Source organism: Myotis lucifugus, unplaced genomic scaffold (assembly GCF_000147115.1).
Source record: "Myotis lucifugus unplaced genomic scaffold, Myoluc2.0 scaffold_285, whole genome shotgun sequence".
NCBI classification, from domain to species: Eukaryota; Metazoa; Chordata; class Mammalia; order Chiroptera; family Vespertilionidae; genus Myotis; species Myotis lucifugus.
In genome coordinates, this window is record NW_005871333.1 from 1042631 (window position 1) to 1069236 (window position 26606).

At 43.6% G+C, this 26606-nt stretch overlaps 1 protein-coding gene and 1 non-coding gene across 5 annotated transcripts in view; both read right to left on the bottom strand.

The window, feature by feature from the left end:
• Positions 1 to 26606, bottom strand: part of RBKS (ribokinase) — a 71468-nt gene that overhangs the window by 9203 nt on the left and 35659 nt on the right. For all 4 annotated transcript variants that reach the window (XM_006099846.3, XM_014465305.2, XM_023763460.1 and 1 more), the window contains 2 exons: positions 20088 to 20179; positions 17043 to 17231 (listed from right to left, as the gene is read on the bottom strand). In XM_006099846.3, the coding sequence (XP_006099908.1) occupies positions 17043 to 17231; positions 20088 to 20179 (281 nt within the window). The remainder of the gene's footprint in view (positions 1 to 17042; positions 17232 to 20087; positions 20180 to 26606) is intronic.
• LOC111828130 lies at positions 6338 to 6473 on the bottom strand. Its single transcript, XR_002831921.1, has one exon. It is a non-coding gene; the product is annotated as a small nucleolar RNA SNORA21 (small nucleolar RNA).

Consider the following 26606-nt stretch of genomic DNA (forward strand, 5'->3'; position numbering starts at 1 on the left):
TCGATATAGATTTGTTAAATAGGCACACATTTTTTGAGCAAAATCATTTTATCTTCTAATTCCATAATTAACCAATAATTGAATCATAATTAACTAATTAGATTCATAGCTATCGCTTGATTTTAGCTGGCACTTTTTGTGAAAAGTGAAATTCATGTTGGCCTGGTGGGAACTGTTTCATTACTAAAACTGCATTCCCAATAATCACTGAGGCAACAGATTTAGCTTCCTTCCTGCCCAGATATGTTCACTGAGTACTCTTTGAAGTTTTTAAGTTAAATGATAAATGCACCAGAGGCCTGCTGTTTAAGAATTCCTTTGGTGAAGTTGTTAGTAAAGGCTAAAGGTATAACCCACCCACATTCTTCTCAAGCACAGACACATGAACTGTTCTGGCTCGTAAATCATGGTTTCTATAGATTTGGTTTGCTTGAGGGATTTTCTTTTTAAAAAATATTTTTATAGGTTTCAAGTATAACAATTCTATAATACACTATCTGTATATTGCATCGTGTGTTTACCACCCAAAGCCAAATCCTTCCATAGCTATGTATAGGGTTTCTCCCCAAAATGTATACACACTCTTTGAATAATTATAAATGCAGTATTTATTAAAACACATTTCATTTTCAAAATTGGGCTATCAGCTGTTAAAGTGTGTATACTTTTTTGGGGACACCTTGTATGTATTTTCTTTTAGGTTCTCTTTGCAATGATTAATATGTGGCAGTGGACACTTAGCTTCCTTCTGAAGGCCATGACTCCCTCGCACAGGGCTGAGGGGGGGCGTTCAGTACAGACTCACTGCTGGTGTGTGGCAAGTTCTGGGCACCGGAGCTTCAGTGCCCACATACATATGTGCCCTCAGCGATCATTAGAGATTTCCGTAGAAAACAGCATGTCTGAAAACGGACGTATTTTTCTAGCCTCTTGTAGCCACTGACCAGGCAATGGTTTTCCTATCTTCACACCAGATAAATCGGTGGGCTTAAATGGCAGAATCTGAGGCACATCCACCAAGGTGGAGAATCAGTCATTATATAGTAAAAAAAATGGATCTGGCTAGGCCTTCCCCCAACTCTGCCCTGACACAGTGCTCGGACTGCCAGAATCCTGTCGGCAGAATGACACGATTGTCGCTTTTCCACAGTACTTGCTGGTTTACAGAGCATGTCTGTAGGTGTGTTTCATTTTGAATCTCATTATAATCCTGTGGGGTAGATAGGGCGGGCCTTTCATTTTCCAGATGAGAAACCAAGTGTGAGAAGAACTTGCTTAAGTTCATGGGTAGGTGGCAGGAGTGACACCCCCTTCCGTTGAAGGCCAGTCTCCACTAGAGCAGCCCCCTGGAGAGGCCGTACATGTACTTCAACTTTGCTCACGAAGGTTTTGAAACTTCTGTTTTGGTATACCTTTAAGATCTGTAGCACACCTCTGACTATCCTCAACGAAGGCACTATTTCATCTTCTAAGTTAGTGGTTCTCCAACTAGAGTGTGTTTCAGAATTGCCTGGAGGGCAGATTGCTGGGCTCCACTCCCAAAGTTTCTGATCCTTAAACTTGGGGTGGGGCCCAGGACTTGTTTCTAATGAGTTCCCAGGGGATGCTGATGTTGCTGGTCCGGGGCTCACTTTGAGAATCACATGCTTAGGAATTTATTTCTGGAAAGAGTGAATCTGTAAAACTGAGTTTAGTGATTAAGGTGTGGATCAAGCTAGGGAATTGCGTGATTGGCAAAAATAGTGGGCAAGTCTAACGCACACCAGCTCTAAAGGGCATTCCAATACGACCCCCACCCACCTGAAGGTTCTGAACAATGGCAGTTGGATTGGACTGAATGTGAAGCTTCCCACCGGAACTCTTTTAAAGGGGAGAATTCTCATGAGTGTTTAGCACACGTGTGAGATGTTCATTATCAACCTTTTACTTTCCAGCTTTAGAAAAAGAAAAGAAGCCACGGGGGTGACACCCACATTAGAGAGAATCAGTTATGAAGGAAGAATTAATAGCTATTTAGCAGCTGAGCTAGTGAGACTGGTATGGCAGGGGTCCTTTCTGTGCTGCAAACATGATGGGTGGGGAAGATAAAGGGAAAATTTTGACTCTTCCTACTGACTCTTCTGCTGAGATTAGAATGGAGAAGGTGAAAAGATCTGATTTTGGATGCCAAAGATAAACATGCAACATTTTATGGGGAAAAAAGTTCCAGCAAAAAAGAAAAATGAACTACATTAGGTACTTAAGCTGGGAGTCAATCCTTCCTGTCACAGCAGGGAAAAAAGAGGCGGAGGACTGCCTAAATATTGGTTCTAATTTTATTTCCAAATCTACATTACATTAAACTCTCCTTGTACTCCTCTTTAATTTACAGCAACTGCTGACACAAATTGGTGTGCCTTCTCTTCTTTGACATCAGTATTTCTCTTGAATTATGCATTTTCATCTGGAACGAGGTTTGTGGGGCTAAAGCCTTCTTTCATTTAGATGGATGAAAACAGAGAGGGGTCAATGGGGGGTCGAGAACAAAATCAATGCGGGGGAGGGGGGATACATATGTTCAGGGCAGCATTTCACTGCCCGAAAAGAGTGTAAGTGGTATTAAAAAATGACACTATATTGATTAAAATTCAACTACAAGAGAATAAGAAAAACTCTACTAAACTTCATCCCAGAACTGCCAGATTCTCCATTTATTGGTGCCCAGAAGTATTTAGTAATCATTTGTAAGAGTACAGATGATCATAATAAGTGTATCACTTCAATTTGATTTAAAATTGAGTCAAAGGCAAAAAAACCCCCCACCAGCTTGCCTCCGCGTGTTTCGCCCATCCCAACCCACATGAATGTAGATGGTTGTGGTGTTCTGCCTCCGAGGTCAGCACCACGGACTGATGGGGCTCCATTATTGGTAACAAATGGCTCCTGGTTCAAGTCAGCAAGGTTCCCTATTGACAGAGGTCATTTGTTGGATCCATCTGGGGCCTGACTTTGTCTCAGTGTCTCAGGGTCCACTCTCAGCTTCTGGGTTTGGATGGGTTCTGGGCTGGCCAGTCACACCCGTATGGAAATGGGGCATTTTGATGAAGCTGTTTTGGGCTAGCACTTGCATAAACATGGCCATGTAAAAAAAATGTAGACATATTTTCTCAATATACTAAATAACATACAGAACAGATATCTCTTAACCCACCCCATTTCTGCACCTCATGTCACCCTCAGTTCCAGCCTGGGCTTCACCCTGTGGTGATCCTCAGCCATCTCTGAAAACTCTCCATTTTAAATGTTTACCCATCTCCCACTCCACCCCCGGAGTGGGAACCGACGATAAGGTAAAGCTGTTCGCTTTGTACGCTTGATTAGAAAAGAGGAGAAGTTTATGTTTCAGTTATAATAACTTAGTGTAAAAAATGTTCCCGAATCAGTATGGCCACATGAAAGCAGCTCTGGCATAACGTGCTTCGGCTGAAACTGGCTGTGCCCACAGCATGTCATGACATCCCTTTGCCTCCAGTGTGACCAGTGGTTGGCCAGCCTGAAGAGCACATGAGGGTCTATTGTCAACCTGGGATTTGGCCCTGCTCTGGCAACCTGCGAGTGGGGGGGACCCTGGGGCCAGAGCCCAGTGGGCAGCCCTTGCCCCTCTGCAGGTTCAGGGTCAGGGCTAACGTGCTCGGCAGGCGCCACTGCCAGTCACAAGCCTCACAACTCTTCTGTCTGGCTGGCCACAGAGAACGGCCTGCGGAGACTTAAAACTGGTTACAAACCCCATTCTGGCCAAAATGTCTGTGGTGGGCTAATTTATTCTATAATTTAAAGAATTCCATTATTAATGAAAGAGAAGGAGAATCCTGAGTATGAGCTAACACTGGAATAAAAAAGGCCCATTCTTCAGGCAATATTAATGGGAGCTTTGTATATAAATAACTTCATATATTGGTGAATAAGTGGCACTTAAAACTAAAATGTCTGTTAATGATTCACTGGGTTCTAAAGACTGGCCTTGTCTTCTGTGGTCAGCGATCTTTCTTCTTTGTGACTCCACTATTCTAGACAGAAAACAGTTAATCCAGTATGATTTAGTATCTCACAAATGATTCCGCTGAAATATTTTCTGCCAAATGTTCATCTTCTAACAGCTGCTTTTTTTTATTTCAGTGAGAGGCACTTGAAATAAAATCATTGTTCTCTGTGAAAATTGCATGCTAAATAACCCAGGGCTACCAGATTATTACACGGCAAAGGCATTTGATAATATTAGCACCAACCGCAGGTTCCACTTCTGCTGATGCACAAAATTTTGAGTAATTAGTCATTGCACAATATTATACTTATATCCCTTTTGCTTGAGCTGTTAGGCCACAAAATCAGCAGGCAGTTGCTGTTATAAAAGGCTCCTCTGGGTTATTTATAATGTGCTGCTTCCTTACAGTTGCTGCTTTACTCTTGGGTCTTGGGCCAGGTCTACACAGTAAAAATGAAGGAAGGAACTGAGTGATTGTTCTGTGACTCTTGCTGCTGAAAGCTGGTGTGGATGATTCACACGAACTGTGTGTGCCTTGGCTGGAATACCTGGTTTTCCTGTCTACACAACTCAAATTCATCCCAAACTGGCTCATTTGTCACTTCATCGGGGGAGAGCCTGTAGTTACGTGAAGTTACTTCTATTGGGAGTAAGCTAGTGTCTGCGCACAGGTGGTAGGGCGAGATACCAGAACTCGCGTTATGTTGCAAGAGTTTCCTTCAAATATTATTGACTTTAAGTGCAGGATAAATTTCTGCTCCAAATGCTTCTCTGTTGCATAGATCAGTGATTCCCCAAAGAGTCAGCCAGGACACCCAATGCAAAGGCCCAGAGCAATCACCTGAGCATTATTTCATTTCATTTCATTTTATTTTTGTAAATTACTTCCTGTGCCATCTGCAGAATCCCTGATGATATGAGCTGTTTCTAATGGGAGTAGGTCTTAACTCTTAGGTGAGTTGGGGCTCAAAAAAAAAATGCTGAGATCCACTGAGACTGGTAGAATAATCTATTTGTTTTGACCATGAAATAAACATCTTACGCCCCCAACGCCCACCTTTTAAAAAATGAAATGAACTACCATTGTGTCCTCTGAATTCTTAAGAGTTCTTCAACCCACTTCTCAACATCCCGTTACCACCTCTCTAGTCCAGGCCATAATCTCTCACCAGATCAGTGCAACAGTCTATGGACACTTCTTCCTGCCTCCCGTATTATAATCTCCAGAAGGTCTACCATATACCTAGTAGGGATTTCAGGAGAGGATGGAGAAAACAGGGGGGAGTTAAATAATAATTTGGTTAAGGTTTCTCAAAATTGATGAGAAACACAAATACTGAGATTCAGGAAGAACAAAGTCATGAGCAGTATAAATAAGAATAAATTCAGATCTGGACTCACTATAGTAAACCTGCAGAATGGCAGAGGCCAAGAGAAATTCTTACAAAATAATACTACTCTTCTGTTCAAGTGTCCTACAAGCTAGGTTCTGATATAGGCTGAATCTTCATAGCACTAAACTCCTTAAGCAAAAAGGTCATATTGTGTTTGTAATGTTTTATTTATGAAAAACTACCTGAAGCAAAAATAGCAAAAAGTTAAGAATTAACAAAGCTGGGTGGTGGATCCATGGGTGTGCATGATATTATTCTTCATACTTTTCAGTATAATCAAAACATTTCATAATTTAAAAAGAAGGAAGGAAGGAAGGCAATCCAATTGGCCTTGGGACTACCGAGGGAAGTCGTAAATGTTAAATCTTTGATGCAGTCTGTTCACTTACAAAGTAATCTACGCAGTTAGATCTCACATGCTAAAACTAAAAGTTAAAGCGAGGACTAAGTAGGGAAAAACATTATCCTGACTGGGAACAGAACAGTTATGGGGAAGTCATCTAGCAAACGTAACCATGCTTTTCCTTTTCCCAGTTTTGGTTTATTTTATTTTATTACTAGAGGCATTGAAAGGAAATTAATTAGAAGGTGGCCGGCAGGGTGGGACTGGGCCAGACAGGTCGGACACGCCCTGGAGCCAATCTCCCGTCCCTCCCCGGCCGGCCGCCTCACCTGGGGTGGTGCTGGGGCTTGAAGGGCATCTGGGGAGTGAGGGAGGTCCCTCCGGCAGGTGGGGTCCCTTGGCCTGGAGTGCGAGAGGGCACTCTGCAGAGTTGCTGTTGCTTGGCAGCTCCTGTGTTGAGCATCTGCCCCCTGGTGGTCAGTGTGCGTCATCGCTACTAGTCGGGCGGTCGAATGGTTGGATGGTCACTTAGGCTTTTATATATGTAGATTATTTTTTCCCCTACCCCAAGGCAGGACACCTTGTCACACCACCCATTGAAGCAAAACAACACAACATGCTGCCGCCTCACCCAAAAGTAGTGTTTTCACTTTGCCCTTTCTTGACGGCTCAGTGGGTCATTAGCAAAAGGCCCAATGAGTGCTTTTAAAAGGGGTCAACTTTAGTTTATTTTAACCAAAGAAGGAAAAGGATATAAAACTTTCAGGTTTTAGAGAATCTTTTAGGGGAGATGTAATTTACCTAACCCCTGGCCCCTCTCTCCCCCAATCACACAGCTTTTTCAGGAGTTGTACTATAGTACAGGGCACTCCTCGAGTTTTTAAAGGAATGGGAGGAGGAAAAGTGAGAGTGACTATTCGCCTCTTTACACTGTCCCCCTATAGCACGTTCTACTCACACACACATGCACACGTAAACACATGGCATTCATGCCACTAACAGGTTAGTCACACGGAGCATGTCAACACGGATAACACACCACTAACTTACAGCACATACTTTCACACAGAGGGCAGACAGATGCTCACCAAGCTATGAACGACACCCGTTTTACTCATTTCCTGTCCACCTCTGTCACCGATGGGCATTGAGGATAGTGGGCACGGCTCCTGCTCACTAGGCTCTACGGTTTGGCTCCAGGTGGTTTTCTCACGCCCTCGTAATTTCAGGTCTACCCAGGAGATATCGCCACGCAATGGGGACCACATAGAAGACCTACAGTAGAGTCCCGGCAGCTCTGCTCCCCGGCGTGTGACTGGAGCGGCCAGGAGCAGGCCAGAAGCGGCCACGGCTCCTGCTGGGGTATCACACTAATAGGAGAGACTGAAGGCTAGGCAGAGTGGGGCTTAGGGGCAGGAGCTGAGAGGAAAAGAAGTCTTAGTCGTAGATGGGTGGAAAGCTGCCACAACCCCTACCACCCCTTCTTATTGGGAGAGGGACTGTTTCCTGTCTCTTCAATTAGGTGCTATCTAGGCCCACGGAACACCACATCGAGATTTAGATTTTGCTGTCTTGACTCTGCTATGGTTCAGAGTTGTTGTTTCTCTGCATCCTACCTCCACCCCTCTTCTCTTCTTTTAGTCCCTGGCCATACTTGAGTTCCGAGGCAGGGCAGGGATCCCAGGTGTCCTCGGGCGTCCCTAAAATGTACTGCCCTGGACACGAGTTGATGCATGTCCGGTTCTGGCTGAGGGACGGTACTTTAGGAAAATGGAAAAAACAGCTTCGTGTTTGGCCCTGTTTCAGTTCCTCAAAGTGAGGATGACATTTCTGGTAAGCAGTGACAATTAGATTTTTAGAGCCCTGGGTTTTCAACTGCTCCCATGCAGGATTAAGAGAGATAATGTAAAATATTTAATTCTGCCTGATTAGCTAGTAAATGAGGTGATGCGCTGAGGTGGAAGTAATGCAATAGAGCTAATCTGCCCCCCCACCCCCCGGGGCATGACAGGTGCCCTGCGCCTTGTCCATCAGTCTCTCTAGCAATTACCTTGTCCACTGTCCTTTCTTTATAGCCAGAGAACGTTTTGTCGTCTTCATCTTTTCTGGCAGTAGGGTCAGCAGAGTTTGCAGATGTCTCATCCATTTATCGACATCATTCCTAAGGGTAAGAGGGCTATTTCGGAGCCTCATTGGGGTTTACTTTATTTTATGATGCCAACTTCAGAGATGTCATTTTCCCTCTGTAACTTATTATTATTATTATTATTATTATTATTATTATTATTATTTTTGGCCTGGCCTTTCTATGACTGCAGGCAAAACAATCTGATAGGTTTCTGAAACGGGAAAGTGGGTAATTATTTTGTTTTCAAATCATTAAAAAAGAGCATTTTTCCCTGAGCTTTATTCTTTCCCTTGGCATATGCAATATAGAATTTCAGGAATATGAGGAGTCCTGTGGGTCCTCCAGTCCCTGGAGAACATGGGCTCACAGTGAGGCACACACACACACACACACACACACACACACACACTAACTTTCTCAGAGGGAACTAGAACGCTGTCATTTTTTCAGGAGGGCCTGTTACTATATGCCCAGCATTGTATTAATCATTGGGTTGCCCCCAGAGAACTTTGAGCTGGACCCTGGGGATGGCTAGGAGTTTGCGAGGCAGGGAAGAGGAGTGTTTTTTCCCCCCTTAAACTTACAGAGATAGTTTGGGGACTCGAAGAAAAGAGGAATTACCTTTCCCTCAGCCTCTCTAGTTAGCATGTCAGGCCCCCTAGTTAAAGAAGTTTAATAAAAAGATGAATTGGCTGTATTCTCTAAGGGTGGTGCACCTCTCCTCTAGGTTTGGTCATTCAGTGACAAGAATGAATGAGCATCATCTTTGCCAGCCCCTGTGATATCTGGGCCCACGATCCTGCCACACTGCTATCCACACAGTTCAGCTCCTTGCCCTGTATAGGAAGATACGGGAGTTGGATGGGAGTGGGACCTGGGTTTCCCTCCAGTGAGGAAAGTCATATCCACTCTACGCAATGGTGAGTGATGCAAGCCCCTGGTACATGCTACCTGGTACTCCCAAGTGATCCAGGGAAAGTGAGCAGTCAGACACATAGGGACCTACTAATGAGAAATAACACGTACCGAGTGCTTATGTGGGCCAACCACTGTTTCTAGGGCTATGCATGGGTTATTGCGTTTAAGTGAGGCTGCACTGTATTGCACAAAGCAAGCAATGCCTTTGCCAGATCTGGCAGCTTCTGAAGATCGAGATAAATGAAGCAATTATAAAAGCCTCTATCATGACAAGTGACAAGGCAAGTCAGTGCGGGAAGCCCAAATACCAGGAGAGATTGAAGGCCAGGCAGATTGCCACGAAATCAAGAGTCAGAGTGGTGCGGTGGAGGGTATAGGGGTGTTAAAGTGGGGTACACAGACAGACAGACAGATCTAAAATCAATTCCTGCCTCTGCCTACTTTCCAGCTGTATGACTCTGGGCAGGTCATTTACCTTTGGGGGCACTGTTTCCTCCTCCCTTAAATGGGCACGGACCCATTGCTGGGTTGTTATGAACATGTGAGATAATGCATAGCGTCCAGCCTAGTGCCGGGCACAGAATAGTGCCTGCTTTTCATTATTAGCCAGAGGGTCCTCATTTCCAAGAGTGTCAGAACCAGGACTTTTAGAGGCCAAAGATGCTCAGAGGTCACCCATTCTAGACACATCACGTCTGGGTGCGCAGCCTGAGCCCCAGGCATACTGAGCTTGCCCACAGCAGCCTGCTAGGTACGGCTAAATCAGGGCGAGAACTCAGGCCGTCACCTGCCCTTGCCCACTGGGACCGATGATTTCAGTTAAACCACACGCAGAACTCTCAGAACATTTCACCAAAAGGTGGTTTAGGCTGACCCTGTTAGTTCACGTCAGATCATTTTCTCCTGCAGAACAGCTGATGTTTCAGTATTCACTTTAGGTCACTTTGGAAACAGATTTATTTGTTTTCTTGTGCATGTTAGTCTGATTGAACCGCCATAATAAAACACCACAGACTGGGTGGCCTAAACAACAGAAATGTATTTCTCACAGATCTGGAGGCTACAAGTCCAAGATCAAGGTGCTGGCAAAGCAGGTTTCATTCTGAGGCCCCTTCTCCAGGCCTGCAGGTGGATTACCAGGAACCTATCCGTGACCGCAGCTCAGATGGCTGCAGGCCAGACCTCAGGATGAAGGGAATACAGGAGAAGTGACCTTGGGAAGCACTGGGTAACCCATCAGCCCCAGCAGTCACCACCCTCACGAGTGCTTCCATGCAAACTTAACAGAAACTGTTTCCACTTCCTACTGGCGCAATCTCCACTTTAGAGCTGAATCTCAAGCCCTCTGTGTTCCCTTGGGTGGCATCTCTGCAGCCAGTGCCTCACCAGCAACTGTGAATACTACAGGACTCAAATATAATAGAAAGGGAAATAAAGATTAAGTAAGAGAATCCCCTATACCAGTGGTCGGCAAACTGCGGCTCACGAACCACATGCGGCTCTTTGGCCCCTTGAGTGTGGCCACGAAGTTTCAATCGCACTGTATGTGCGCTCCCGCACGTGGTATTTTGTGGGAGAGCCACACTCAAGGGGCCGCAGTTTGCCGACTACAGCCCTATACCCCTGGTTTTTGATTACTCTCAGCTTACTTATATACTGTAAATTATGATGATTTATTACAAAGTGAGTGATTCTTGAGAAGGCAGATTTAGCCTGTGGGCGAAATTCTTAAAATCAGAGTGTCTCTGTATATTCTAGGACAGTGATGGCGAACCTATGACACGTGTGTCAGAGGTGACACGCGAACTCATTTTTTTGGTTGATTTTTCTTTGTTAAATGGCATTTAAATATATAAAATAAATATAAAAAATATGTCTTTGTTTTACTATGGTTGCAAATAACAAAAAATTTCTATATGTGACATGGCACCAGAGTTAAGTTAGGGTTTTTCAAAATGCTGACACGCCGAGCTCAAAAGGTTCGCCATCACTGTTCTAGGACATAACCATTTACATGTAGAAAAGCAATCCTATATAATAAAGGCTAATACGCAAATTGACTGAACAGTGGAATGACCAGTCGCTATGACACTCACTGACCATCAGGGGGCAGACGCTCAAAGCAGGTAGTCAGTGTGCTCCCACAGGGGGAGCGCTGCTCAGCCAGAAGCTGGACTCACGGCTGGAGAATGCAGTGGTGGTGACGGGAGCCTTTCCCGCCTCCACTGCAGTCGGACATACCCCCGAGGGCTCCTGGACTGTGAGAAGGCGCAGGCTGGGCTGAGGGCTCCCCCCCGCCCCACCCCCACTGCACAAATTTTGTGCACCGGGCCTCTAGTTTATATATAAGGAATATTACAGAACCCTATAGGCCAAGGATAATTAATGTTACAGTATATTATATCACACTAGCACAATGATCTTAAAATATTACCATGCTTAAATGTGTGTAGCTCTGACTATGAAGTGATTATTCTGTGCAACCGTGAACACAAGATGTCAAAGCTCCCACCCTTCAGGTTGGAAGGACTGGAGTGACATGACTGCCATGTCATTTTGAGGCTGAGATTCAGACAACATAGAGATGGGAAGAGACACATCTGTCATGTCTTCCAAACTGAGCTGAGGACATCTGCAGCTACTGCCACCATCTCACTCTAGTACACGGGAAACATAAAAATAGAAGTGATGCATCCAACTATTAACACCGAGGCACACTGAGTACGGAGAACGGGAAATGGCTCCTGGGACAGGCCGTCCATCTCAAGTGGACAGGGTACCAACCAGATCAAGTGGACAGGGTGCCAACCAGATGTTCCCACCGTCCATCCCATCCTGGTGGACTTATTTATTTAATGTTTTCCAGCTTTGCTGAGGTATGATTGGCAAATAAAAATTGCCTGGCCGGCATGGCTCAGTGGCTGAGTGTCTACCTGGTCAGGGCACATGCCTGGGTTGCAGTCTCGACCCCAGTAGGGGGCGTGCAGGAGGCAGCGGATTCTTTCTCATCATTGATGTTTCTCTCTCTCTTTCCCTCTCCCTTTATCTCTGAAATCAATAAAAAATATTTTTAAAAAATTCTATCTATTTAGGCTGCACATGATTTTTAAAAAAGTGTGTATGACAAGGGATTAGGAGGAGGGGAAAAGCGAAAAGGTTACAAACCGACCGAGAGCAGGTAACACCCTCCTGACAGGAAAGTGAAGGAGCCCATTTGTTCAGAAGAAAATGCCTCCCTGGGAGTTCGCACCTCACCACGTCAATTATCTCCTCTTTTCAGACTTATGAACAGGCTGAGCAGTTGTGTGCAGCACAGGCAAGAATTTCAGTAATGAGAGTGCCGGCTGAGAGGACAAAGATAGCATAAAAACGCTGAGGGAGATGCCACACCCAGAAAATAACTACCCGTGGTTCCTGTGTCACCTCCGCTCTACTGGGGGGACGCTGAGCACCCATTCGGGTAGGTTCAGTAGAGCCATTACATGGAAGATTCCTCAGCACAAGAGCACCCATTCTTTACTAAGGTGCCTAGATGGATAGATGGATTGCGTTCTACCTTTGTTTTTTGAATTGAGATATCATTCATATACCATAAAAGTCACCCTTTAAAAGTACACAATTCAGTGGTTTTTAGTGTATCCACAAGATTGTGCAACTATCACGATTCCAGGACATTTTCATCACCCCGAAGAGGAACCCTGTACTCATTAGCATCACTTCCCATTATCCCCTCTCCCCAGATACTGCCAACCGTCAACCTACGTTGTTTCCGTAGATTTACCTATTCTGGATATTTCATGTAAATGGAAGCTTATACTATGTGGCCCTTTCTGACTGGCTTTGTTTACTTAGTATAGTCTTGGATGTTCATCTGTCCTATAGCACGCATCAGTGTTCCTTTCTATGGCTGAATAACATTCTATTATATGAATTGAAGGGGTTCAGAATAGGCCTCCTCAAGATGTGCCACTTTGGCAGGCATATTATTTTTTGAGCTGAAGACAATCAAGACTCTGTGGGCTCATGAGAAAATTTTACTCTTCCTTAAAGAATTTAAATTTGGGGCCTTGCCCGTAATAAGAGTTATTACCAAAAATAACTTTGGTATTTAGACAAGCATCTAATTACTGAACATATTGCTCTTCTTATCCTCCTGCGAATGGCCTTCCTCCCCTCTGAAGCCCCAAGGTGCCCCCTCATTCTTAGCTCATTTTTAGCTCGTGTGTACCTCAGAACCTCTGTCTCAGAACCTCTCATGTATGTGGGGTTCCCATACATGTGTAATTAATTTTGGTTATTTTCTCTTGTTACTCTGTCTCATGTTGATTTAATTATTAGACCAGCTAGAAGAACCTAGAAGGGTACCCCACAGTATATTCCACAATTTGTTTATTCATTCATCTGTTGATGAAAATTTGGGTTGTTTCCAGGTTTGGGCTGTTATGAATATTGGGCTGTTATGAATAATGCTGCTATGAATGTTCGTGTATAAGTTCTTGTGTGGGCATATGTTTTCATTTCTCTTGGGTATATAGCTAGGAGTAGAATTGCTGGGTCATATTGCAACTAACTCTAAATTTAACTTCGTGAAGCTTTTCCAGACTGTCTTCCATAGTGGCTACACCATTTTACATTCCTACCAGCATTTGCTCGAGGGTTCCAATTTCTCCACAGACTAGTCAGCACTTGTTATTATCTATTTTTGATTATAGCCATCCCAGTGGGTATGACATGGCATCTCATTGTGTTTTGTCACTTAAAAAAAGAATCAGAGCCATCCATATGCGCAATTTAAAAAGATAGGACTTAAAGTATAAATGCTCCATCTCTCTCCACAACCATTTCCACTAGGCAAATACTTTAAATTCTTTTAGCGGTTTCTTCTGGTGTTTATCTTCTATTTCTGGTAATGTGCATTATACCGCTATTTTGCACTTGATCTTAGCCAAAAGGCCGAGAAGCGATTATACCGCTATTTTGAAAATCAGTTTTTGATTATTATCTCTTGAATTCCAACTATGGAAGATGAGCATTTAGTTCTCTTATCTTCCCCCATGTGCACACAAACACACACTCACTTTTTCTTTCAATCTTCACAATATGATTATAATATCCATTTTTAGTTAAATCAATAATTGGAACTTATACTGTTATGACTATAAATTCATAATCATGTGGTGTACTAAGATTTGCTTAATCATACTTTTCCCCTTAGACGCCAGATGACCTAGAGGAAAAATTAAAAAAAAATTTCCTCAGTTTTCTACATAGTAATTTAGGAGTTCATCCCCAAATTATGGACATATTCAAATATATGGATATTTAACTATTTCTTTCTCTCCCCCCGCCTTTTTTTTTCTGGGACACATTCCTCCTAGGGCCTTCATCTGGACTGAATGGCTCTGAGCTCGCTGCACAGCTGCTTCCTGGAACTTTCCTTCACTATCCTTGACTGCACTCCTCTCCTATGTTGCACCGCCTGTTTCTAGATCCCATGTCTTTCACTCTTAGTTTTATCCTTCAGTTTACAATAGCTTATCCTCCAGTAGCTTCTTCATTCCTGTTTCTGCTTTACTGCGTCTTTTGTGTTAGACATTTTCTAATGTACCGTTTTAATTTTCTTATTTATTTTTTTAGTTTAGTTTTGTTTTTGTTTTTAGTTCTTGTCCTAGTGATTGCATTGGTGATTCCAATTAACACCTTGACTTAAAATAATCCAGTTATAACTAAACTAGAGGCCCAATGCACAGATTCATGCACTGGTGGGGTCCCTAGGCCTGGCCTGCGCCCTTTCGCAATCCGGGACCCCTTGGGAGATGTTGGACTGCTGGTTTCAGCCTGATCCCTGAAGGCCAGGCTGAGGGACCCCACCGGTGCACGAATTGTGCACTGGGTCTCTAGTATGCATATAAGATCTTTGGTTAATCTCTTCCCACCCTACTCCCTTTCCTCTGAGATTCATCAGTCTGTTCCATGTTTCCATGCCTGTGCATTGAGCATCTGTCTCCTGGTGGTCAGTGCACATCATGTGGTTGAACAGTAGGCTTTTATATATATAGATACCAACCTAATTCCAATAGCATACAGAGTTGTTTTTGGATAGTTTCACGCTACCAAGACATGAAAGTTGTGTAACTGAGACAGAGCATGTATGTATGTGCCTGTGAAACCTCCAATTTACTATCTGGCCCTTTATAGGAAAGACTTGCTGATCCTGATCCAGTGCCCTGACCTTCCTGATCCTGTTTTCTATCTCCTGCCTCCAAGCATTAAGCAATGAACTTTACAGTCCTCTGAACTTTCCCTGTGTTTCACCTTTGAACTTTCACTGTTTCACCTTTGAACTCTCACTGTTTTACCTTTCCAAAGCCTAAAAATTAACTGGGAATGCTAAGAAACCAAATGAAAGGACACAAAACAAAGCAAAAACTTCCTTCGTGCCCATCACTGTATTTAAGATGCTCAAAGTTGTCGTCTGTCGTGATCTATGCAATCCCATCCTTCAACAGGAAATTACTCTGAGGGTTATTACTATTGATTTGAATCTGAACATTTCCCAGGGTGGTTTCGTCGTCATTTAGTCTCAGCCCAAGCAGTGCACTTCCATACGAGTGTTCTGTGGTAGCCGGGTGGTTTTTGTCTGACCAGCATCCACTTCCTAGCCTCTGATAAGAGTTCTTTGATTTTCATGTGACACCAGAGGTGGGATGTGACATTGGGCTTCCAGGGACCCTCACCTGAGGAGCAGAGCTGACAGGAGAGCGAGAGCGAGAGCGAATGCCATGACTCGGGTTAGCCTCTGCATTCTGCCATACTCTTGAACTTTCTTGACTCGGGTTAGCCTCTGCATTCTGCCATACTCTTGAACTTTCTAATTATGTGCACCCAGTAAGTCCCCATTTCTGTGTAGGCCTGACACAGACTCTGAGGCTGAGGCTGAGCCACTGCTGGGCCCCTTCATTTCATGCTCAGCAAGAGAGGAAGACACGCTTCTGCTTTAGTTCAGGACCTGGAATAGTTGTAGTCTACTGCAGGATCAATTTCAGAACTAATAAGAAACCTTCCCTGTCCATCTTGACAAAACAGAAAAAAAAGCTAATGGATTCACAAATGATTAAACAGGAAGAGAATGACAGTGCCACGTACAGTCTGTCAAATACCCGATGGAGCACATTTTGAAAGACAGTGACAATGTAATTTCATGTTATAAAAGCATGCCTTGCACTGACTAGTTTTCAAAGCATGTTTGTATCTAAAACTCCATCAGATCCTCTTAGGCTTCTTTTTAAATAAATGACCCATATTTTAAAGTCTTTTTAAAGTATAAAAACCAAAACATGTTTTGTGAATAATTACACAGCAGTTTCTTATAAATAAAAATTCTGACCTTTTTCTTCTTCCTCTCGTTTCATGTACCTGACATGTGCTTACTTTTCTAGTCAGCTCTTCTGAATTCTAGGCCATAAAGAGATGCTTTAGCAGAACACTGAGCCTTTTTTCCAACTTGTTTCTTCTCATCCCTGCCCTGTAGTTAGCTAGCCGTGACCTGTCCACTTACCCCGCCTGTCCTTACCACAGCGCCTTGCACACAAAGTGTAGTGGAGTCCCCACAGGCCTAGTGTTGAACCCCCAGCTCTGTTACTTCCCAGCGTTATGATCCTGAGCACATTTTTAAATCTGTAAAGCGAGGAGCATGGCCATACCTACCTCCTATAATTCTTGTGAAGATTAAATGAGATGTATGCAAGAGAGACACAGAAGCATGCGGTACGTGATGGCTGTGACTACTTGTTGGCTGAAGGAATGAGCTCTGCTGGCCAGTGCTCCTTGCTGTCTCATTCCACACGAAGTTTGTAAGACCCAGTGATTGACTGTCTAAAATCTAAGCCCCTGAAGGCACAGACTGTCATGTTCATCATTATAGCCCTGGTGCCTAATTGTACTGGCATATAATAGATATTCAATAAATACTTATTGAAAACATAAACGAATATAGGTAATACAGGTATAACTTTACTGATATTCCAATTAGATGGATGAGAGAGCTTAAGTGACTTGTCGAAAGTTCTATAGTTGGTTAGAAAGGGATTAGGATATGGTTCTCCTGCCTGGTTGTTTTTCTTTTCTACCATATCACCTCCTGGAGCCGTTACCTTATGACACAGAAAGTGCAGTGCAGTACGTTAGTGACTAAATGTGTTCTCGAGGCCAAAAACGATTCTGAAACGTAGAACCTACCGTGGTATCCACAGCCTTGACCTTCTCCGTGGGAATGTACTTTGGAACAGGCTCTGCCTGAGACAGCAGCACACACCCTGCAGCGCCCAAGGTGATGATCACCACGCGGCAGCCCCTCTCCAGGAGCACCAGCGCGGCCTTCCCCGCGTCCGCGGGGCTGCTCACCGCCAGGCTGGTGAGAATCTCCGCCTGGAATACACGCAGTGAAAGGCGACAGTGGTGAGAAAAGTAGACTGGGCCCACTTCCACATGAGATTTGTTTTTCTAGAATCTGTCTCCCTTATTTTGCATAACAACCACTGCAGTGGAGAACTTTGATAGACTCTGGCTCAGAAAAATAAATATAGCAAAATGTGAAACAACTGTTTAGGACAGCGAACCTATGACACGCGTGTCGGAGGTGACACGGGAACTCATTTTTTTGGTTGATTTTTCTTTGTTAAATGGCATTTAAATATATAAAATAAATATAAAAAATATAAGTCTTTGTTTTACTATATCAAAAAATTTCTATGTGTGACACGGCACCAGAGTTAAGTTAGGGTTTTTCAAAATGCTGACACGCCAAGCTCAAAAGGTTCGCCATCACTGGTTTAGGACCTAAACTTTAGGTGAAGAGTATATGAGTATTCACTGTATCAGAGCTCTTTCAGCTTTTCTGTGTGTATGTACAGTAATTTTCATAATAAAGAGGTAGGGGCACAAAGAATCCTACAAAACAAAGAAAGGAAAGGGGGAGGGAGGAGAGGAGAAAGGAAGGGGCCAATGATTTTGATGATATAAATCATACCTGCGAATTTCACACGTAAGGACGTGATTCCTCTAGGCCTCTCTTGGGCCCTATGCCTTTCTCATCTGACTAGTTACAGGCTTCCATGCTTACGCACCACCCATTTCTTTGTTTTTGCTGGAGAAGATGGAGGCAGAGTAGGAGAGGCACTGCTATGCAGCACAAAAAGCAACGCCATGACATTCAGGTCTCCGCTACTTTCTAGCTCTGACCTTTCCCAGTCATGCACGACTTATAAAAGGAGGGGTTTTATAAACCGATCAGTACTTCTCTCTGGATATAAAAAGGTCCCTGGCCACAGTCGGTGTGAAGGGCTGAGCCCTGTTTCCTCACCGCCCAGGCACCCTTCCAGCATCTCCAAATAGGTGGTCGAAAATCACTGGATTATATGATGCTTTTTGACTCAAACGGTTTATAACCAAATCCTGTCTTTCTGTCTTACACTTTAACCAGGCACTGCCTCTTCCTCAGGACGGTTCTGTCCCTTCCGGTGCTTGCTCTAGTTATGCCCAGATTAACCCTTTTTGTTGCCTGTCAATCACCCCACAGTGTCTGTCCATTCTGGGCTCATTTTCCTAGCAGCACAGGCTTCATTAACGTGAACATGTCCTCCCTTACCATCTTTTTTCAATAGGCCCTTTCAGTCTGACTCGGTTATGCTTGGAGGCCACTTTCTTTTTTGTTTTTATAAGGTTTTCATTGATCTTTACCTCTCCCTCTCTCCCTTCAACCCCCCCCCCCCCCATCTTGAAACCCAGCTTCTATACTGTGAGGAAGCCCAGGCCACAGGGAGAAGCCATGTGTGCGCGTTCTGGCCAAGAGCCAGCATCAGACTACAAGCGTGTGAGTGAAGGAGGCTTCAGATGATTCCAGCTCTCAGCTTTGAGTCTTCCAGGCCCCATACATTGTGGAGGAGAGACAAGCTGTGCTGTGCCCTGTGCCAGTTCCTGATGCACAGGATCCGTGAGGGACAATAAATAATTACTGTTGTTGTAAACTACTAAATTTTGGGATAATTTATTCTGCAGCAATAGATAACTATACACATAGAGATAGCCATTGGGGATACAACAGTGAATAAGACAGGTATTCCTGTCCTCACAGGACTAATAATTTAGTAGAGAAGACATAAGTGTCTAGTAATTCGAGCTGTGATTAGTGTTTGAAGAACACAGGGCTCTGTAAGTATCTAGCAGGGAATTCGAAGGCAGTTTGGCAGTTGAGGGTAATGTAACCTCTTATTGTGCAATGGCCACTATCTCCCACAATTCCTTTTACCTAGTACAACGCCTGGCTGTGGTGGTTGCTCAAAAATATTGCGTAGTATATTGTGGTTGTTAAAATTAGTCTCCTGTGGCAGTCTTCTTTCTTGTTTACTTTATATTCTAAGAATTAACAAAAAGGCAAATCCTAGAAACCGTCATTCAGCCTTCAAACCAAATGGAAAATTACAGTATAGTTTATTAGTTACTAACTTTGTCTCTCCGCATGTTGACTTGTATGATATGTCCTGCCTCCCAATGGTGGTTGAGAGCTCTAGTCTAAAACTATTTAGCTACAAAAGGTAGAAATATTAAAATTACCTTCCTAAAATGCTTTAGAATGAGTGGCATAATGTGAATAAATTGATATATATTTATTGCAGAGCTATACGTTATGGCCCTCAGCTGTACTGAGAGGGTGCTCCCCTAATGGAGTGGCCCCAACGTCTTCCCATGGCATCGATGGAAAACCTGTCTGCCCACAGTGCAGTCACAGGATCTTCAGTAGGATGCAGCAAACACACCAGGGGTTAACTATTGTTAGGGTTGTTAGATGCCAGTTAAATTTGAATTTCAGAGAAACAACAAATAATTTTAAAGTGTAAGTACATTTAGTATATTGTTGCTTCTCTGAAATTCAAACTTAACCGGGCATCCTATATTTTTATCTGCTGAATCAGGCAACTCTAATACGAATTAGTCTGTAGAATATGGAATAATTAAAAAGGAAAACGGCAGGGAGGGCACTAAGGTCAACTGAGGTTTGATCAGTGTCAGATTATGGTGATGACTCAGGGAGTCCCCCTCCATCCCCCCCCATCCCACAGGACTCACTAATCTCCTTTCTCCACACCCATCAACTGAAAAGGCTGTTTTCACGGGGCCCAATTCACATGCAATCACATTGATGTGGTTAGTCCTGCTTCTTTGCTTCATTCACTAGCATGGAAGTCTTTGGTTTCCCCTGGAATGCGCAGAACCGTCTAGCCTTACCTCAGTTTCATTGCAGCAGAACACATCTGAGAGGGTGTAGAACCGGGGGTCCAGGTCAGCAGTGGCGGGAGCTGGGTTGAACAATGTTTTCACTACAAAGGAATGGAAGAGGGTTTCAGTGGTTATCATTTTAATGTGCTGCATTTACAGATACTCTATAAGGGAAATCCCCAACTAAAACCATTTCCTCATTAGATGAAAAATCAACTTAGTTATAAGGAACCTCAATCCCCATGATAACTTAGTACATACTCCTTATTTCCATTTGCTCTACTATTTTAAAAAATTGTTTTTTTTTAAATATATTTTTTATTGTTGGTAATATAGGTATCTCCCATTTCCCCCCCTTACCCCCTCCCTTCCAACACCTACCCCTTCTCCCTCCCCCCCCCCAGGTCTTCATTACCCTATTGTCCGTGTCCATGGGCTCTGCATATACGTATATAAGTTCTTTGGTTTATCTCTTTTGCTGTATTTTTCACTTTACAACACTTCAGCGTCAAGGGTAAGCATCAATGTTTACAACCAAGGTGATTACAAAGTTATGGCAAAGGGCAACAGGAGGAGTAGAGAAGATTTTAAATGTGGCATGAAAGGACATGTACGTGAACATTCAGGCTGGTGAACATTTTTGTGGGTTCCCTTAAACACTCAGTTGCAAGTCTAGTTCATAAATCCATTTTCCAGGAAAGAAAAAAGACATGATAGAAAAGAAACAATGAAAAGCTAGGAATTTTCCTGGTGAGACTAGTAAGTAGAAGTTTATGTACATATGTATATTTTGAACACCTACTAGTATGTATGTCTTCCAAATATATCAGAATTATTCATGCGAACATACACACTTACACAAAAGCTTACATTCCTGTGAGCAATCTGAGAACAGAGGAAACTGGGGAAGGAGAAATTCAATCAGAGGCTGGGAGGAGCTCGGGCCAGGAGACTGCAGGAGGAGGATGCATGGGAATGGCACAGCTCTGACATTTCCCAGAGGAGGAAAGCGAGGCTCAGAGAGATGAGGTCACAGCCTGAGGTCATCACTGGGCCCTGGGTAAACTGGATCCCTACCAGGGATCCTCCAGCTTTGATCATCTCTAAAATAGTTGCCTCTCTAGGCCAGGACTGTCCATAGCAACACAGCCCCCAATTCATTCTCTCTCTCTCTCTCTCTCTCTCTCTCTCTCTCTCTCTCTGTCTCTCTCTCCTTCCTTCCTTCCTTCCTTCCTTCCTTCCTTCCTTCCTTCCTTCCTTCCTTCCTTCCTTCCTTCCTTCCTTCCTTCCTTCTTTTCTCTCTCTCTCTCTCTCTCCCCTCTCTTTCTTTAAATTTATTTTTATTGTTGAAAGTATTACAGATGCTTCTCTTTCCCCCCCATTGACACCCTCTACCCCGCTCCTACCTCATTTTAAAACAGCATTTGGTGTGGAACTTTGTAAATATTATTTGAAAGTCTTTAGAAATTATACCCAAAGGAAGCTCCCCCCTTGCCAAACCCTCTGTCCACCAGATTACCTGGCCAGATTGGTTGGCCTTCTTTCCTCTACCCATGTCCACTGACTTATGGGTTTAGTAAGCCCAATTTACCATGGACCCATACAATAAAACCCTCCGAGACTCATCCAGAACAATGGTTCAAACACTTGGCTGCATGTCAACATCACTAGGAGAGCTTAATAAATGCATGACTTCTGGGCTCCATCTCGAAGCCACTGAATCAGAATCTTTTGGGGTAGGGTCAGGGGATGTGCACATGGACCAGTTCTCCAAGTGGCTCTTCAGTAGCTACCCATTGGTAGCTCTTGGCACCAACCCATTCCCCATTCTTGGGGAGATGCTTATCAGCACGTGGCTAAAGGAGACCGTCAGCTGCTTCTGCGTGGTGAGGCTGGAGTCTGCTTCTACACCTTCCTTGGTCTTAACATTTTGGTTCAGTCCATGGACCTTGTCCAGTGCCTTCAGGATAATGCTATTCCCACACTTTCATTATTTTAGAATGTCCACCCATGGGGAATTCTATAGCATATTTTTGGCTGCTCAGGGTTATTGTGTAGCTTAAATTAGAAATGGATATAAAAGTCCTGTGTAAACTGTGAAGTGTGCAAATGTAAGGGATTATTACTGTTATTATGTTGTCCTTTACACACAGCCCGACACCCCCGCCTGTCCACCCATCTCTTCTGCCTTCTGTTGGAGTTTTAGCCTGGCAACAGTCTCTCTCATTGGTTTTCCTGCTTTTGCGAGGTTTTAGTGATGCCAATTATGCATAAAGACACTCACTGCCCAGCGTTCTAACACACCCATTTACTTTTTCGGTTTTCAGAACAAATATATTGTTCCCTATTTTCCTTAAGCATTACGTTGAGCCACCATTACTCACCTACATGATTCTCAAATCTGCACACAGCAGCATTTGAGCACGGGTTAGAGCAAACTACCAATATGGAACAACAGGGGAAAGCCATTGTTATGAAAGTTCCATTTTATCTCAAAAGATCCTTGATGAAATACTCTGCTGCTATTAAAAAGAATGAAGCAGGTCTCTGATTTGTCACAGAAAGATTTCTATAATTTATAAGTGAAGAGGGCAGTTTTGTAATAAAATCCAGAGTATATGACACCCGTCTTTATTTTTAACAAAACAAATAAAATATAACTATATGTGTATTTATATTCATACACTTACACAGATGAGAAAAAAGTCTTGAGAGATTAATCATTAAACTAATACATGATTAATTACAAAAGACTAATGGGAAAAAAATCTGACCAGATTACCCGCTGTACACCATGCAAAGACATCATTCTTAAAACATAAAATATCTTACATCAAAAATAGGGACACTGTGAATGAAATGATATCATGTCTGGGTTTGGCTTCAAAATAATCCAAGGTCGCAGTAGGGGTGGAGAGTTAGGGTATAGATTGGTCAAGTGCTGATAACTGTTGAAGCTAAATGATACTATATGTAGATTTACCATACTATTCTCTATATGTCCGTATATATTTAAAATTTTCCACAAAACAAATTTAAAAAAAATTACATTGGCTTTTTAAAAGATTTCTTTATTGATTAAGGTATTACATATGTGTCCTTAGTCCCCCCTAACACCCCCCCCCCCATAAATTGGCTTTTAAGCAATAATTACTGGAGTAAGGAATTCTATGATTTAATTTGACCATAAATATTGTATAAAAATTAATCCAATCTTATTTGGTTGTGTTTTACTAAGGGAAAACATTCTTACCAATAATAACTGGCTGTATAGGCTTAGAGTCTGCTAGTAACTAAATTGAGGGAAAAAGTGAAAATGCCATAAAGAAAGGCCTCCCTTTGGCTCATGCTACCATAAATAAGCATAAATGCTTCACCATGATGAAAAAAGAAGAAGATATATTTAATCAAAGAAGAATGCAAGTTTACAAGAGACAAGATGGAAAAAACCCTGATGTCATCCTGGAACCATGAGAAATGGAGAACACAGGATGTACGATGGAGCTGAGAGGTGACTGAGAGCACACAGCAGTAATTATTACTCATTACAACGTCAGACGGACTAAAACCCCGGTTGTCCTAACAGCATGTCCGTGGCCGGCACAGAACATCAGTGAGGCGCTGGGGAGGCCTAGGGAGGAAGCTGTTTGGGGCCAAGACAGGAACATGAGGCAGAAGGTCTTCATGATGTCACCATGGAGGGAGGTGGCTGGGCAGTTAAGGAGGCCCTCATCACTAGCTCAGAGAAAGAGAGGACGACAGTCACCCTACGCAGAGAAACTGTGGGGGTTTGGAGTACCCCAAACCCTGGCTTGACAGCCTCTCACTCGAGGAGCACTTTTCAGTCACTTGAGCAGTGAACCCTCACAGCTTGGGCCACGTGCTAGACTGCGTTATTGTGAAAGTCCAGGTAGCCAGCCAAGAAGTTTTGTTTGCCGAATGGAAAAGGACTAAAGTGGCATTAAAAGATATTTTGTGCCCTACCTAGAATTTAATCTTGGCGATTTTACAATCTCAATTATTTATAATTGTTCCTGTAATGTTTCATTTGCTTTGAAATGGATATAAAGACCAGAACCAACATGCACAATTTCATCACAAGCAGCTGCAGCACCAGCTCTGGTCTGGGGCCACCTCACAGCATGGTGACCCAGAGGGAGGGGGCTCCAGAGGCGACCACTGCGTTTTTTATGTTGTAGTGGTGTCTCTTTAAAATCACTGCTTTCGTTTTGGTAAAGATAGCAAGAGAATCCTGAGACAGTCCATACAAAGATGGAGGGGCCTTCTTCCTCTGTATTTTGTTGTTAATCTTCACCTGAGGACATTTTCTCCTTGATTTTTAGAGAGCGTGGAAGACAGAGGGAGAGACCCAGAGAGAGAAACATCGATGTGAGAGGGACATATTGATCTGTTGCCTCCCGCATGCTCCCTGACCAGGCCCAGGGATGGAGCCTGCGACTGAGGTACGTGCCCTTGACCAGAATTGAACCTGCGACCCTTCAGTCCACGGGCGGATGCTCTATTTATTGAGCCAAACCGGCTAGGGCTTCCTCTGTATGTTAACAACTGATGTGTAATCTACTTATACAGTGTGTTTAATTCAAAGTCCATTACTAGTTAAGTAGTACAGATAAGATGTGATAAACCCACAGATGATGATGGCTGTACCATCTTTCTTGTGAATGGAATAATGCTGATTAGCACATATGCAGCCTCCTGGGGCAATGGGAAGGACAGTGAGTGCTCACAACAGATCTTTAAGCTTCACTGCTCTGCTCTGTGATCAGTCCACCCACACATCGCTACGTTAGCTCAGTTCTCATTTCACAGAAGAAACGGGGACCCAGAACAAGGAGCTGACTGACTTCCTGATGTCCCCCATTTGCTAAGTGATTGATTCTGATGCTTCCTGACTCCCAAACCAGTGCTCCTCCTGGACAGAGGAACATGTGTGCACGTGTGCATGTAATGGGGAGGGTGGGGACACATTGCTGAAAACACTCTCGCGTCTCTTCTCTGTGACTTGAGCAGCAAGACACTCAAAGTTTCGGCTCCATGTTGGGCAGTGTTACAATTCACAGATTCTACTTTTCTAGAGATGCTCTTCGTAAAGGCTCAGTTGCTAGAATCAAGGGGATTGTGAAGTTACTTGAAACTGTGGTCTAGGACACAGAACTCGGGTCCTGGAGTCCGGAGTCCTGGTTTCTACACTGACTAAAAGTATGACCTTGGCTGAGAAATTACTTAACCTCCCCAAGTCTCAGTCTCCAGGAGGATATTACCTGCCATATCTTTGCCATAAGGTTTTTCTGAGGATGAATTTTATAAAAGTACTTTATAAGCTGTAAAGCGCATACAAATGCAAGGCTTACTACTTCCGGTGTTATTATATCAGATAATGCGGAATTAATACTTAGGCATATTAGCTCTTCAGCAAAACGTGAAGCAGGCTCAGTGGTCTTTGGCTCACCACTCCCTGTCCCCCCTTCTGGTCCTGTAGCTCAACTGGAAGAGCTGCCTGGCAGGCGATGGAGGAGGCATTCTGGACGCCACCCAAATGGCCCAGGTCGGGCTGCCTGCTCATCCGGATAAGGCCAGCCTCACCTGTGGGAGTTTGGCTCCTCTGCTGTGGGTGCTCTACCTGTCTCTCCTCCACAAGCTGGGTAGGTGACAGGAAACTAGACGAGGGCAGAGGAAACAGTGACCTCTGAGGAGCAAGGGGTAGCAGGAAGGAGAGAGAAGATACACGAGAATGTGCTCTGATCTGTACCAGGAAAGAGAGGAGCACGCGTGAAGTGGCACACTGTGCCTGCACCCCCCGAGTCAATGAGTGCAGCGCAGCGAAGGCTCACCACAGCCTCACACTTGATCTGGGACCCTGAGAAAATGTAACCGAGCGGCTTCTGGCTCAGGATGCTTCCTGGCAGCTTCGAGTCCATTAAAAATACATGTCAGTGAGAATTTGCCATGGCATGTTGTTTTGCCATAAGAAAAATTTGTTACATCAGGTCAAACATTTAAAAATGTTTGGGAGAAATCACACACACACACACACACACACACACACACACACTCACTGTTCTTTTTCTTTTTTTATTGTAACTTGATGAGGAAGCTTTATCTGGAAAAGCCAATGTGGTTCTTTCTCTCTATTTTTTCTTTTTTTTTTTTTTTTGTTTTGTTTTGTTTTTAATTGTATTTATTGATTTTAGACAGAGAGAGAGAGAGAGAGAGAGAGAGGAATGGAGAGAGCTCTCTATTTTTTCTTAATATATATAGAACTATTGCCATAATATGAAGAAGCATTGTCTTAGCGTGGCTAATTTTTATTTTGATTTTTTTGACCAAATGGTGCTGATCAGGCTATTCTACAAATTTTAATTAAAAGAGAGAAGACAATTTGGATTTACTGAAACTTACTACTTTTATTCCACTCTTAGAACAATTCTGTAGGGGAGTATTTTTATTTATATACTAGAGGCCCGGGGCACAAAAATTTGTGCACTCGGGGGGCGGGGGGAGGGGGGT